Here is a 14,676-nt window from a genome sequence, read left to right on the forward strand (position 1 = left end):
TCCTAGGAGCTCTGCTTTTATTTTTGGCTCTCTTTCAGCCATACTTGCATCATAAAGCAGTGAAAATAAGCCCAAGAAAAAGAGTTTTGTTCTCTCAGAGCTCTGTAGGCACCGATCATCCCCTCTCCCTGAGGGAACACAGTTCTCAAAGGCTAACTGCCATAGTTTAGCAGTTTTTTCATGTCGCTGTAGGTTGTAATCATACTGTGTAGTATGGGGCATGCAGTCGACCACTCTGCAGAGACTACTCTCTGTGCTGAATCTCAAGTGGCAAAGCCAGGAATCATTACAGGGCCAGCCCTGAGGTCAGATTAATTTTTAAGAAAAAAATGTGTCTCTGTTTCCATGCCGTCTCATCCCAGGCATAGCCTGCGTATCTGAGTGGCATCTCCATCTGTACTGTGGTGCTTGGATAAGAAACCTCCTATGGAGCTGCCCCACAGGGCTGCCCCAATACTACCTCCATAGCCCTACTGCATCCCTTTGTCAGGAGCAGGAGAAAAAAAAACAGAAGAACCCCCAACTAGCATTGCCTCCCACCCCATTCCTACATTGCACTGAGGCGAACTGTAGGCTATGTAAGGATGTCACAGTGTATGCGCACCCAAACCATGGGTGTGGATACCAAGGGGTGTGGATGCCTTCTGTTTGGCTGTTGGGCCATCTGTGACCTGTAACAGTCCATTGCCTGAGGTGTGGAGGCCTATAGGCCTGGGTCAGTAATCACAGCCCTAAAGCGCAGGATGGCAGAGCCTAATGGCTAGAGTCAATCACAGCCCTCAGTTCAGGGCAGCACAGCCTAGTGGCCAGAGTCATTGGTTTGGGGCAGTAGCCCTGGTAGAGGAGCCCAAGCCCACCCCACTCGGTCCCAACACAGGGCCCTGTTAGTGGCAGAGTGTTTTCCACCACTCACTCAGCAGGGAATCCAACCACAGCACACTGAGGTCACTCAGGTATGAAATACCAGTCCAGCACCCTCCCTGGGTCACTTCCTACCAGATCCAGCGTAGGGATGCTCCACATGGTCTCCGGGTCCTCCGGTTCCACAGCATCAGCCATTCCCTGGGGCTCCTCTGGCACTCGATGCAATCTCCCTGGGGTAATTCTGGAGCTCCTGCAGTAGGTCCTTCTCCTCCAGCATCCAGCCCAGACTGAGCTACTCCCTTTTACGCTGCTCCAGCACTGCAAACATGCCCAGTCTGAGTGTGTGTGTGGGGGGGTACTTCCTCTGCCCACAGGGTTTTAATCCTTCCTGTGTCAGTGTGGGATATGCATACCGCATCACAAAGGGGGTACATAATCCCTGTTCCCCTCAAATTCCTACCTATCCTTGTTTAGCAGAACTGTATTTCTGCCATTGCTAGAAGCGGCCCATACCCATACAGCAGGACTTTTAAAATTGAAAAGGAAGCATTTGATTGTCTAATCTTACCACCAGCCCTAGAATTTTACCTATTTACCCTTGTACTGAACCTGGTGCCTAATGTTTGACGAGGGAAAGTTTTCTATAAATGCCTCTAGTCTTGATGTGAACACATCAAAAAAGATCACAAATCCCACATTTCCCCGGTGGTCTGTTCCACTAGTTAATCACTCCATTAAAAAAATTGTGCATTATTTTTCACTTGAATTGGTCTGGCTTCAGCTTCTAGCCATTGTTTTTTGTTACGCCTTCATCCATTAGTTTAAAGAGCCTTTAAGAATTCTGTATTATTTTCCCTTGTGAAGGCAATTATACATAGTAATCAAGTCAACTCTCAGTTTTCCCTTCGGTGAGCTAAATAGATTGTGCTCTTTAACTTTCTCACTGTAAGGAACTTTCTTCATCTCTTGAATAATTGTTGTGACTCTTTTCTGCACCTTTTTCATTTATCTATAACTTTTTTAAAAATGTGGTCACCAGAGTAGAATGCTCTATTCTAGTACTGGTCTCACCAATGCCCCATACAGAGGTAAAATCATCTTCCTATCCCCCTGTTTATACCTACATGGATCTAGGATTTGTCTCTTAAGTTTTGTTATTGATTATGTGTATGTCAGTCTTCAAACATCCTCTCAGTACAAATAGCCTCATCTAAGTCTCCAGAGCATACACAACAAATGCTTTTTCTAAGCACAGAAAACTTGCAGTAAAGTCTTTAATGATCTGGAAAAAAATAAAGAGGTGGCGTGGGAGAAAGCAGTAGAATATCCAGAATGCATGGGAAAGAAAGGAGTCAAGGAGCAAAAATAGAACCGTTTTTTACAAATTAGACAACAATGAAGAGAAAAGCCATTTGTTTCTGTCACTTGGAGATAGAACTTTTGACTTTAACTGAAGCTGCAGTAATCTACTTGCACGTTTTTGGATGAAAGGGATGGGCAAATTACATACTGTCATTTTTATTTGCAATTTTTCCTTAACAAGATGCTGCACTTGAACGGCTTTACTTGAAATGAATCTGTATGGGAACATTTTAAAAATAGCCTCAGTATGGCAGCTTGGGAGCAAAGATCACGTTGTCCTAGCAGCTACTTTAATCAAGAGGTGGCACGGGGTGTCTTGCTAGCTCCTTATACGGTTGAATGATGGCATTTAGTCTCCATGGTGTGGAAGATGGCTAGTCACATGGACATCCCCTTCAGGCTGATTCCCAGAACAACCATGGCTCTAGCCTCTGCCATCACACTGTCCTGTCACAATTATAGCCATCTCCAAAGAGCAGACTCTCTAGAGAAGGGGGTGGATTCCTTAATGGCCAAAGCAAAAATGGTGCAGCTGAATCATGGTAGGACTCTTTAGTCCATGTCCCAAAGCAGCTTTTGGGTCATGATGTATCACAAGGAAGGAGAACTTTGCCAATTCCCTACCTGCCACGTTAAATTACACATGTTGGAGGACTGACTGGCTCAGGCATCTGGAATGGTAATCAACTCTGAAAAGGCTTTCACCTGTGGGTTAGGGTTTGACTATGACACAGGCAGCTCAATAGTGAACAAAAGGCATTACCATCCACCAGCTGATGGGGTCGAGTCAGTCACGTGGTCCACAGCATAGCAGGGATGCCCAGGAGTCTGATCTACTTTCTAATCCCAGAAGTGGGGCTGCGAGTGCTAGATAATAGCAGGGCTGGCCTTTGGTCTGTCACTGGGTTTTGCTGTCCCGAACAGAAAACATTTATGGCATCATCCCACCCAGGCCAGCTAAGCAAAAATCCCAACACTGCTGAATGGCAGAGTAAGGCCAAACGCTCAGATGTTTACATCCAAAGCAGCCCACATGCTCACCTATCCTTAAGGCTGGCCCCAAACAAAAGACAGTGTTGGGGACCTCACAGTGTCATAGGCCATGGTTTATTTATGCTGTAGGAAGACAAACAGCTTGGTTCTAGGTCAAGGAACACAAGATCTTTCTGAGCAGCAATTTTACTTGGGGAAGGAGAGATCTGAAATTACAAATTATTCTGTGGAAATTTCTTTGTGCAGAACAAAGTTTGTCTTCTAATGTTATTTTCTGGTCACCTGAATCTCTAAAGACCCACCCGCAAAGATTAGCAAATCAAATGTAATTGCCTCAGAAGTTCCCAAAAGCTTTCCAACTGTGCTGTAGAATTTAATACATAGCAAAAATCTCTGGAAAAAATCCCAAACCCAGCTCTTAGGTGATATGAGTTGTGAACATGACAACATTTTTTAAAATGTAAATTAAATAAACTTGGGTTTCAAATATTGCCATATGAAAATAAACAATCATTTTCGATTTAATCTGCAGCATTGTTCCAGAAGGAAGGAAAAACAGCTGCCTCCAATTTTTCTTGTGCTTGGATGTTTAAAGCAGCACTGTGTTTGGGCTCAAACACAAGACAGCTCTCTTCCCTTGTATTTGGCTTTGGCTGGCAGATTTGTTTATTAGTTTAACACTTGCTCTTCTACTTAAGGGCCCAGTCCTGCAAGGTGCCAAGTGCCTTCAACTCCCATGGATTCAGTGGGAATTGAAGCTGCTTGGCTCTTGCAGGCTTGGGCACTAAGATGGTTTTACAATGATGGAAATAATCAACCCGTGATTAGCCAGAGTGTTCAGTTCTGGGCGGCAAAGAATTTGGCAGTGCCAAGAGCACCAGTGGGCAACAATTTTTGAAGGGGGCCACTCCAAAATTTGGTAAGTGGTCAATGGTTGCACTTTTCTATAGAGGGGCTGTGAGCCCTGGGACAGAGGTTGGGCACAGAAGGGAGCTTGGGGGTAGGGAACTGGGGTGCAGGAGAGGGTGTGGGGTCTGAGAGGGAGTTTGGGTGAAGGAGGGAGTTGTGACTTGGTGTAGAGGATTGGAGTGCAAGGTCCGGGAGGGGTACGGGTGCAGGAGAGGATTCTGGCCTGGGGGAAGGATGTAGGAGTGGGTGCAGAGTCTGGGAGGGAGTTGTGACCTGGGTCAGGGGGAAGGAGGTGCAGAGGGTTTGGGTGGTGACCTGGAACTGGTCAATGGGAGCGGAGATTGTGCTGTGCTTGGGGGCAGTGTGCAAAACCTCTGCCCCCTCCCCCTCCACAGCACAGAGAGGCACTTGGAACAGCCATATGCTTTGAGTGATGTGGGTTCCTGGCAGGGCGGGCTGGGTGGGCCGCAGGGAGGATTAAAAGCTTGGCAGGCCGGATTTGGCTTGTGGGCTGTATCTTACCCACCCCTGCTCAAGAGTAACCTTTGGAAATGGCAGAGCTCCAATGAGGGGTTCCTCCTCGCTCATCCTAGCAGGAAGGGTGGTGACAGGTTTGGCAGGGCGGGTGCAGCAGAGACACACTGGATCTCCTGCTTCTCCGGTGAGGGTGCTGAAAAGATGGGCATCGTGGTGGTGAAATGCAGGCATTCTGCACTTGTGTTCCCTTGCTGTCCTCCTAGTCCCACTGAGTCTGCCAGGTGAGTAGTCTGGCCTTGGCCAGAACAGCCCTCCCTAACAACGCAAACAGTCACACACAGAACGGTCATTAGCTAAAACACAGTCTCCCATTTCACACCGTTCTCACTCATCCTTTTCACACAGAAACCAAATGATACATTTTGGGTGGGAGAAGCAGCTTTGGGATCTCCCTCCTGTTGTCTCTTATTCCCCCTGGAATCTGCCTGTTTAGCCTTTCAGCTGAGCACAAGATACACACCGAAGGAGAGGGGACCATTCAAGCCTAATGCAAAGCAAACCACCTGAGGTAAGGAAGCAAAGTGCACAGAGCTTTCTAAACCGGAAATGTGTAGGTTGCTGGGGCCACAGCCCCTGAAGAGGAGGCTGTCTTACCATCCCTCTCCCAATGTCTTACCATGTTGCTGCTAGCCCCCTCAGCATCGCTGAGCTGTTCATGTGCTTTCTCCCCTGGTCCCCACCACATTCAAATCGATGTACTTATTGCACCTTTGCTAAATTCATATTCATACATCAGCTCCCCACCTTTATTTGCAGCTCGCAGGATTTAGGCATTCAGTGGAGACCACTGGCTAACGTGGGGTTGTGGGAAGCAGTCCACTGTGTTTCTCTGCTGCAGCTCCAGCTACTGTCAGCCCTCATTGCATACGGCACAGGCGACAGCCATGTTCACATCATAACCTAGTGTCTCCACAGGGAGGCAGTACAACGGCAGTCCTTGTGGGAAGAGGGAGCTTTTTAATTTGGCAAGATTCCAAGTCCACCCTCTGAAGAAGTGCTGAGGTTGCAAGAGTGGCTACCAAAAAGCTTCACTGCCACTCTGCGTCCTAAGCGGCAGAATTTACTGCCACCCACAAATGCTAGAAAATCCATCCACTCCGATGTCTGTTATCTCCATTACTATGCACAGGCAACCAGCCAGACAGCTAACTTCACAATCTCAGCTCAAAGCCATGCCAGAAAGGCCAAATAACGTCAAATACTCCTTTCCTGAAGTAGTTGAATCTCTCAGGGTATGTCTACACTACCCCCCTAGTTTGAACTAGGGGGGGTAATGTAGTCATACAGAGTTGCAAATGAAGCCCGGGATTTGAATTTCCCGGGCTTCATTTGCATAAAGCCGGCCGGCGCCATTTTTAAATGCTGGCTAGTTCGGACCCTGTGCTGCGCGGCTACATACAGCACGGAATAGCTAGTTCGGATTAGGTTTCCTATCCGAACTAGCTGTACGCCTCGTGGAATGAGAGTACATCAGATACAACCTTCCTAAGGAACAACTGAAGCAAGTGGTGCGGGACTATATTTTGGATCAAAAGCACATTTCTTGGCAGGTAGGGGTGCAGAGCTAAGTTATCTAAGTCTCTCCAGATCAACTCTTACATAGTCTCAGCACAACCATGTGAACCAAAAGACCCTTCTTTGATACAACAGGATTTGTCGGGTCATGGGTGGTTTAACTTGCATCTTTACCGTTGGTGCTCAAGAACAAACTCTCTTTGTTGTCTTGATGGTAGACAGACAAACTTATCCTCTCCAGACACAGCTGCTGTGATAGAGTGGTCACATCACTTACTCAATGTGTAATTCATTATTTGTGCCATCAGAAGCTATATGCCAGAATAACTAGCACAATAAAACAAATAATTGGGCATCTTATAATACTATACACACAGAGAGAACTGTAGGTTATTTTGATCAAAAAGAATTTCCCAGTGCAGAGATCAGTGTCAAAACTTGTTTTATTTAAAGAACTGTCCAAAAAAAATCTAGAGCAAATTATTTTAAAAACAGAGTTTTCTCCCTTTATATGAGAGAGTTTCCGCATGTAATTTATCCCTCTCCATCCCTGATACCTCCCATGGGAAGTAAAAGGAGGATTTTGCTTTGAAAGCAAGGAAGAGAAGTGGGAGCTGACAAAAGCAGTTCCTGGATTCCTTGGATGGTAGGAGATAGTAACTAACTTCTGGATAAACATCTCCAGTGCATTGGGAATGGTGAAAATGAGCATTGCGGTCACTTCAAAGAGACACTGTCAGGGTTCTTACATTTTATACAAAACAATTTACGAGCGGTGGTTGGATGGGTGTTTCATTTCAGTGGAACGAGCTGGGTATGTTTTAAAGGAATGACACGCCCAAGCATATTTACCAGTTATTTCAATTTGGTCAGGACTATCCTTAATTCCAAACTGAGTCCTGCAGGTGCTAACTCCTGCACCAGGCAGGCAATTTAAAAAAAAATTGCAGCAGCATTCCTAACATTAGATCATGCTGTGCAGGGAAGGCAGGCTGCAGCCTGTGGCTGAGGACTTGTCTACCTCTGTGCACTGAAGTTACTAGCAGGAGAGGCAGAAGTGAGACTATCCAGGCTACACACCAAGCATGAGGAACACCAGCTACCCATCTCCTAGTCCGCTGGCTGTGCTGACCAGCGACTGTCATCCTCCCCATTGCTGTGGTAAAAAAGAGAGGGCAGAGGGTAAAACTGGGGAGGAAGAGCAAATTGGGGGGCACAAAAAGGAGCTAAATTGAGGGGATAGGGAAAGAGAGAAACAGGATTTCAATAATAACGGAGAGAGGGACCTCAAAGAGGTGGGTGGGGAACAAAAGATGGGGAAGCCCCACAGACCTTCAGGGAAAGTGCCAGGGAGAGGGGAGAAACTAGAGGAGAGGGACAGGGCATAACATCCTCCCACATGGAGGAGTGAACCTAAGCACATTTTGGGGGCATCCTCCCAAGTGGACATGCTGAAATAACAATGTCTATTGTGGGGTAGAGGGTTTGTGGGGATGGAGGGTCCTGGGGGCTACCCCATGTTTGCATCAGTACCCCTACTTCTGGCAGCCTGTCTAGAACCTGGAGGCCCTCATTTAAATATGCCTACGGTGCACAAGCATCACCCTCTGCTGAGGTGATGTGGGCAGCCCCAGGCACTGTTGAAGAGTCTCCTCGGCAGTGTGTCTACAAGGCTGCACTTGTAACCCCAACACAGAAGCATTCTGCTGAAGCAAAAGACCGAGAGAGTGAAGCGCAACCAACGGTAAACAAGTCTAATGGCGTGATCTGCGCTCAGAGAAATGCAACAGAGAAACCAACAGCATGAGACAGGGCTTTAGAGGCATAAAAAGCTTCTCTCTCGTGTAAGCCCCCACACCGGGAAGGAAATGGGTTTGAGATACATTGTAACCTGGCTGTGTCTATGCGGCAGCGTTCAATGTCTTTCCCGTAGGGAGTGGAGGATTCTGCTGTGCAGTTCAGTGAGTCATCTCCGCTCACGCTCATCCCAAATGTGTCAGATGCTCCTTCTGGAAGGGTATGGGTACCCAAGCAGATCACTGGAGCACTAGGCTCCCCAGGCTCTCAGCTCTGCTACCCAGCCGTGGCTGCTCCTGGCAAGGCAGTGACACTGGGGGGAGGGCAGCAGCTGCTGCTGTTGCCACCACTGTGACAGCTGGGGTCTCTCCTCTGGGCAGCACTGAGCGCACAGAGCGCCTGAATTCCTCATTCTTCCAGGTATAGAGCAGCGGGTTGAATGCAGACAGGGAGCAGAATAGCAGCCAGCTGGTCACTTGCAGTGCCCGGGGCACAGAGGGCAGGAAGAAGCCCAGCAGACTCACCCAGACCATGGGCTGGGTGTCTAGGAGGAAGACGCAACACAGGAGCAGCACAGAGACACTGCTCAGGCGCCGCTGAACACGGCGTGCCGGCGGCGGGGCAGCAGGGAAGGGCAGCTGGTGCAGGAGGTGGAAGTTGAGGACGCTGACCCGTTTGACGCTGACCCGCACCCGGCGCATGATGCCCAAGTAGCAATGGAGCAGCAGCGCCGTCTGGCTGAGCACAGCCAGCGCCACCAGCAGGGCTGTGTAGCGTGAACTGCTGACCTCCTGCTGGGATGACAGCTGCCAGAGCCATTGTGTCCACAGCCCGGGCAGCAGAAGCACCAAGAGCAGGGCAACTCCCCAGGAAAGTCCAATCATCCACCCCGTGCACCTCTGCTGGTAAAGTGCATGGTAGGTGCTGGGTGCCTTGGTGATCAGCACGTACCGGTTGAGGGCCACCAGCAGGTGGGAGAGCAGGGAGACCGTGAGGCCGAGTCCAAGAAGCCCACCCCACAGCAGCTGGTATCCTGGTGAATGAACAGAAGAAGCGGTAGGGGGCAGCAGCCCCAGGACCACTTCCTGCGGCATCCAGAGGGCACAGACGCTCAGGTCAGCTATGCAGCCATTCACAATGAAGGCATTGCTGGTGGTCTGCAGCTTCTTGAAGGAGAAGACCAGGTAAATGACCATCGTGTTGGACAAGGTCCCCACAATGGCCAACAGCGAATAGATGAGAGACAAGGAGATTCTGGTCCCCGCAGATTCCTCACACAGCAGCAGCAGCGAGGAGCTTGCACTCCAGACAGAAGAGGATGAAAAGTTGGGCATCTTGTTGAATGCAGCTCAGCTTCGACTCCTGTCGGCAAATCCCATCGTGATCTGGCCAGGAGGCTGGGAAGCAGAGACACAGACCATGCAGCAGAGGACAAGCCAGAGCATTCAGCTAGCAGGATCCACAGCAGGTAACAGGCATGTTTCAGAGCATACAAGATCCGGAGCAGGCAGCTAGCAGCATCCAGAGCAGGCAGCTAGTAATGGGTGGTCCAGAGCAGGCAGGCAGCATCAGGTCCAGGGAAGCAGCTAGAAGGGATGGCTCAAAGCATGCACCAAATAAGGATGGTTCAGGGCAGGTAGCAGAAAGGATGCTCCAGCTGTGAAAATACCAAGAGAAGCAGCACTCTGCAACCAACAGCAACAAAGAGAAGCAGCAGCTGATCTGAAGCCCTGCAGCGTTTTTTCTGCACTACGGTACGCACACTGAACATCGCTCCAGGAAAATTCAGCCCTTCCTGCTCTTCATGAATTATTCAGGAGATTTCCTACTTGCAAAAGCAGAAGAAACCCAGCTTGCTCTGAAAATATTACAGTTACGCCGACTGATTTTTCTCCCTGCCTCACCAGCTCCCTGGCTCTAATAGCACCTTACATTTACACAACACCTTTCATCCTCAATAAGTGTCTCAGACTTGGATGGACTTAATTCACCTGCCTCTGAAATGCAGTCCAGCTGAGGTAGAAACTCCCATGCGAACTACTCTCTTGAACTGATTTCTTCTGATTCACACTGTTAGGAAGCATTCTGTGCGTCTATAAACCTTTATTTTTTTTAAAAAAAGTATAATTTTAGAACAGGTTTCTAGTAGCGACATGCTCTTTAATTAACCCTCCCACTTATTATATACGACATCTTGTCAAAAGTACTTTTTGTTTGAGGGAGGTAAGTCTCAAATGCACTTAAATGTAAGTTTAGTGGTGTGGTGAGGGGCAAGGAAAGGAAGACTGGAGTACATGGAAACTCATTACCCATCCTCTGTGTTGGATATGTCATGACTTTTGACTGTGAACAATTTAGTGTAGTGAGGGGCGAGCTAGGCTAGTGAGTGGGCTATATGAGTGGCCCTTCTTCATCTCTATGGGCCTCAAGATTGCCATAACGAAGATGGTCTCCCTGGATAGGGTAGTTTTGCTAACTGCACCTGCGTACCTAGAATTTGCGGGATGTGCTAAGTGAACCAGAGCAGCACTTTGTGGGAGCCATGCACTCCTTCTGCGTCCAATCAGTGTTGTGTGTGATCAGCACCAACCTCACCTCACATACTCTGGCTTTAAGTGCATGTCACTTTAGTAATACTGCTAGGGAAAAAACGACATGGACAAAACCCAGCAGAATCTGGCAGCCCTGTGTGTGGACAACGGTAAACAACATGTTTTGTGGGCCACACATAAAACCTTAAAGGGGCTGCAGGTTGCCCACTACTTATTTAGTGTTACAAACACTCAGGCTATGTCTAAACAATGAGCCTTTTGCGGAAGAGCAAATGCATTTTTTGAGGAAGAACGGCTCTTGCACAAAAGGTTTTTTTTTTAGCAAAAAGGCACCATCTATACAGCGCTTTTTTGCGCAAAAATCTCTTGTGCAAAAGGGAAAGGAAGAGGAAATACAAATGAGAGCACGACCTTTGCATTTGCTCTTCCGCAAGAGGCTCGTATCAGACGTAGCCTCAGTCCTTACTTTCAAGAATAATCCTACTAATGGCAAATTATGAGGATTTCAGGAGCAGGAAACTGATACAAACCAGCGAAAGTTCCAGACCTGACATCACAAACTGGTGTCGATGCCACCCAATCCCCTTCGACAGGTTATCTGGAGGTTATCAGAAGTGGCATGGAGATAAAAAGGGAACAACTAGAGATTCAGTCTTTTCACCACAGTGGCACAAAGGGAATCACAACTGAATGTACTTCCACAGCTGAAGGTATCCCAGGCATGGGGAATCCAAGTGTGTGTAGAGACAACACAGCTGCTTTGCAATGGGTGTCATAAGTGATGTCAACACATAGCAGCCTACACCAACACAACGCTGCCCACACGCACATTTCCTATCACCCCCTGATGGGAAGATGAGAGAACATAGCACCTGGGGCAGATATTGTTCAAGCTGTTTAGTGCACTGCCTGATGGTACTCAGCTGCAGTGGTGGTTAGTGAATTACAAAATCCGTAGGCTGAGCAGTAGAAGCCCTCACAAAGCGCCCCCTGGCAGCATCCTTCCCAACAGCAAGGGCTCTCCAGCCCTGGAGCCCCTGCTAATCACAGCGACAGAATGGGAAAAGGTGACAGTGGACTAAAGCAACCATTTTGGACTTAATGTCTAAAAGGGTGCACTGTGCTGGGTGGAGCAACTTCCAGATTTGCGGTACCCAGCCACATCAGCATGCCTGTTTTGTCGGGAGTGTCGTACATTCACTCATCAGCAAGTAGTGGATATGCAAGAAGCCTCAACCAAAGTCCTGTGAATCTGACTCATACTTCTACTTTCCTATAAAAGTGAGAGTCAGAAGTAACTGACACAACCTCCACTTGTAGCCTGCTAAGCTATATCTTTTCCTATCCCATCCCTTTTCCTATATTTTAATAGTAATGCCAGTAATGCAAGGCCTGCAGGATCTGATTTATCCTGCATGAGTTGGCTTCAGCAGTAGTGTAGTGTGATAATTAAAGGTTAGAATTACATTCTGAAAAATTAAATATTCTTAATACCTTCTTAGAAAATTATGGAAGACCCTATGGCGAGCTCTTCAGTTGGGTCAGTACACAGATGGGTATGTGACTCAGTGTCTTGTGATAACTAAGTAAGGTCAAATCTGCATGGCCCAGCTAACTGATGTCTTGAATTAAGAAAACAGGCCTGTTGTACCTAATCACAAAGCTCCTGCTTTTTCCATGTCTGGGAATGGGTCCAAGGGAGGCATCAGATGATTTAATTAATGCATATTCAAAAGATGTCCGAATATCACCCTCCTATCAAGTATATGAACCCACAAAATCTTAGGGTTCAGAATTCTGACTATGGCCATTGTAGGTTGGGCAATGACACAAAAAGAGGGATAAAAACTGTGGGAATAAGGAAGCTGGGGGCTCGAACACAAGCTCTATCTTCTTCCTCAATCAAGTACTTCTTCCTTTCATTTCAGCTCCTTGCTTCACTTTACTTGTTCTGTCTTAAGTCTTTGCATCTAAGTTTTCCACACTCCACTTTGCACCCAAGTCCCACACGTGGAGGGAGGCTGGTCCTTCCACGCCCGGTCTTCTGGGAGATGGGGATGTGAGTATGGTATTATATTAGGTAACTGTGGGTATGTCTACACTACAAAGTTAATTCAAAATAACTGCTGTTATTTCTAATTAACTTTAAGAGCGTCTACACAGGCAACCCGCTATTTCGAAATAAATTTGAAATAGTGGAGCCCTTATTTAGAATTTGGTAAACCTCATTCTATGAGGAGTAACACCAAATTCAAAATAGCTATTTTGAATTAAGTGTTGTGTAGACACTTATTTCGAAATAGGGGGCCTCTAGCCCTTCCCAGGGAGCCCTGGTGGCCACTCTGGGCACAACCAGGAAAACTTACTCTCCTCTCCCCCAGCCCCGGAGCCATTAAAGGGGTCGACCTTGGCCACAGTGCCTGTGCCAGCTCCAAGTCTGCCAGCCTAGAGCCAGCAGTGGCCAACGGGGCCCCTGAACCAGTGGTCCCAAACCATGAGCCAGCAAGCCACTGGCAGCCAGCCCTCCACCGCTCCCCAGGAGCAGTCTGCCAGCTCCCAGGAGCCTGACGGGCGCTGGAGAAGGCGAGCACCTTCCTGGTCCAGAGTGGAGATCATGGACCTTATTCAGGTTTGGGGGGGATACCCCCAACGTCCATGATCTCCGCACTAGATTGAGGAACGTGGCCATCTATGGCAGGATAGCTGCCAGCCTGGCCACCAAAGGTCACATGCAAACCCAGGAGCAGGTTAGCATGAAAGTCAAGTTGGTCTGGTGAGAACCCCAACCCTGAGCTTCTCCTCCCCCTTCTTCCCCTTGCTTCCGCCTACCAGGTCCCTCCTCCCAGGTTTCCCCCTCCCCTCTTCCACCCTCTCTCTTCCCCTCTCCCACCTCCTTTTCCCAGTCTCCCCAGAGGTTCATCTCCCTCGCCCACCCAGTTTTGTTCAATAAACCCAGTTTCTATTTTTGAACATACGTGTCTTTTATTTGACATCAGGAAGGGGGGCTAGGGAGGGATAAGTGGAAGAACGTGAGGGAGGAATGGGGCACGAGCCCCCAGTGGGGAGGACCTGGAAATCTCTGAGGGCTCCTCAGGGTGGACGCTCTCCCTCAGGGCCTCCTGGATCCTGAAAGCCCCCCGGTGGACCTCCTGCATGGCAGCCTGCAGCAAGTGCAGCCGAGCTGATGGCAACGACCCCACAAGACCCACCGGTATGCCCAGGGGCAGCTCTGGCTCCATGTGGCTGAGTGCTGTGGTGTCCCGAATTTGGGCACTCAGGGCACTCCAAGACAGGACTGCTTTGCTGTCCCTCATCGAGGTAGACAAGCAAGCGGGGAACCCTGAGAACTGGCTGTCTGGGGTGAGGGTAGGGTCCCTTTAAGCACAGCCTTAGTCTCAGTTAGTCTCAGGCAGCAGCCCCACACACTAAGTCCTAACCTGATGCCCTGCGGGCACTGGTTCCAGCCAGCCTTAACTTCGGTTCAGGGTCTATTTCAAAATAGTTTTTGTGTATAGATGCGTTATTTCGAATTAGCTTAATTCGAATTAACTATTTCAAATTACCGTATATTCCGGCGTACAAGACGACCTCTGATGTTAAAAAACATCCCCCAAAAATCGGGGGTCGTCTTGTACACCGGATGCCCCGCCGCCGGAGCCCCTCCACGGCTTTGAAAGCCTCGGGGGAAGCCGGCGGGGGGGCATCCCAGGCGCGCATGGGCTGCCCCCCCTCCGGAGCCCCTCCGCGGCGGCGCGGAGGGGCTCCGGCGGGGGGGCAGCCCATGCGCGCCTGGGATGCCCCCCCGCCGGCTTCCCCCGAGGCTTTCAAAGCCGCGGAGGGGCTCCGGCGGGGGCGCAGCCCAGGCGCGCCTGGGATGCCCCCCCGCCGGCTTCCCCCGAGGCTTTCAAAGCCGCGGAGGGGCTCCGGCGGGGGCGCAGCCCAGGCGCGCCTGGGATGCCCCGCCGCCGGCTTCCCCCGAGGCTTTCAAAGCCACGGAGGGGCTCCGGCGGGGGGGGGGGGGGGGCAGCCCAGGCGCTCCTGGCGGCTTTGCTCCCGGTGCCTCTGGTCTGCTGGGGACCATCTCCAGCAGACCAGGGACACCGGGAGCAAAGGAGGTGGAGGGGCGCTGGGGTATAAGATGAAACCC

The 14,676-nt window shown here is 49.4% G+C and overlaps 1 protein-coding gene across 1 annotated transcript; it reads right to left on the minus strand.

The window, feature by feature from the left end:
- Window positions 1-7,173: 7,173 nt before the first annotated feature.
- On the minus strand, window positions 7,174-9,513 carry GPR88 (G protein-coupled receptor 88). The gene has a single exon (XM_075937130.1). The coding sequence runs from the start codon at window positions 9,309-9,311 to the stop codon at window positions 8,217-8,219; it is 1,095 nt and encodes a 364-aa protein (XP_075793245.1). The 5' UTR covers window positions 9,312-9,513; the 3' UTR covers window positions 7,174-8,216.
- Between the last annotated feature and the right edge of the window lie 5,163 nt (window positions 9,514-14,676).

The sequence above is a fragment of the Pelodiscus sinensis genome, chromosome 9 (genome assembly GCF_049634645.1).
Source record: "Pelodiscus sinensis isolate JC-2024 chromosome 9, ASM4963464v1, whole genome shotgun sequence".
NCBI classification, from domain to species: Eukaryota; Metazoa; Chordata; order Testudines; family Trionychidae; genus Pelodiscus; species Pelodiscus sinensis.

Coding starts and splice junctions, on each gene's coding strand:
- GPR88 (XM_075937130.1), bottom strand. CDS start 9,311: ATGCCCAACTTTTCATCCTCTTCTGTCTGGAGTGCAAGCTCCTCGCTG.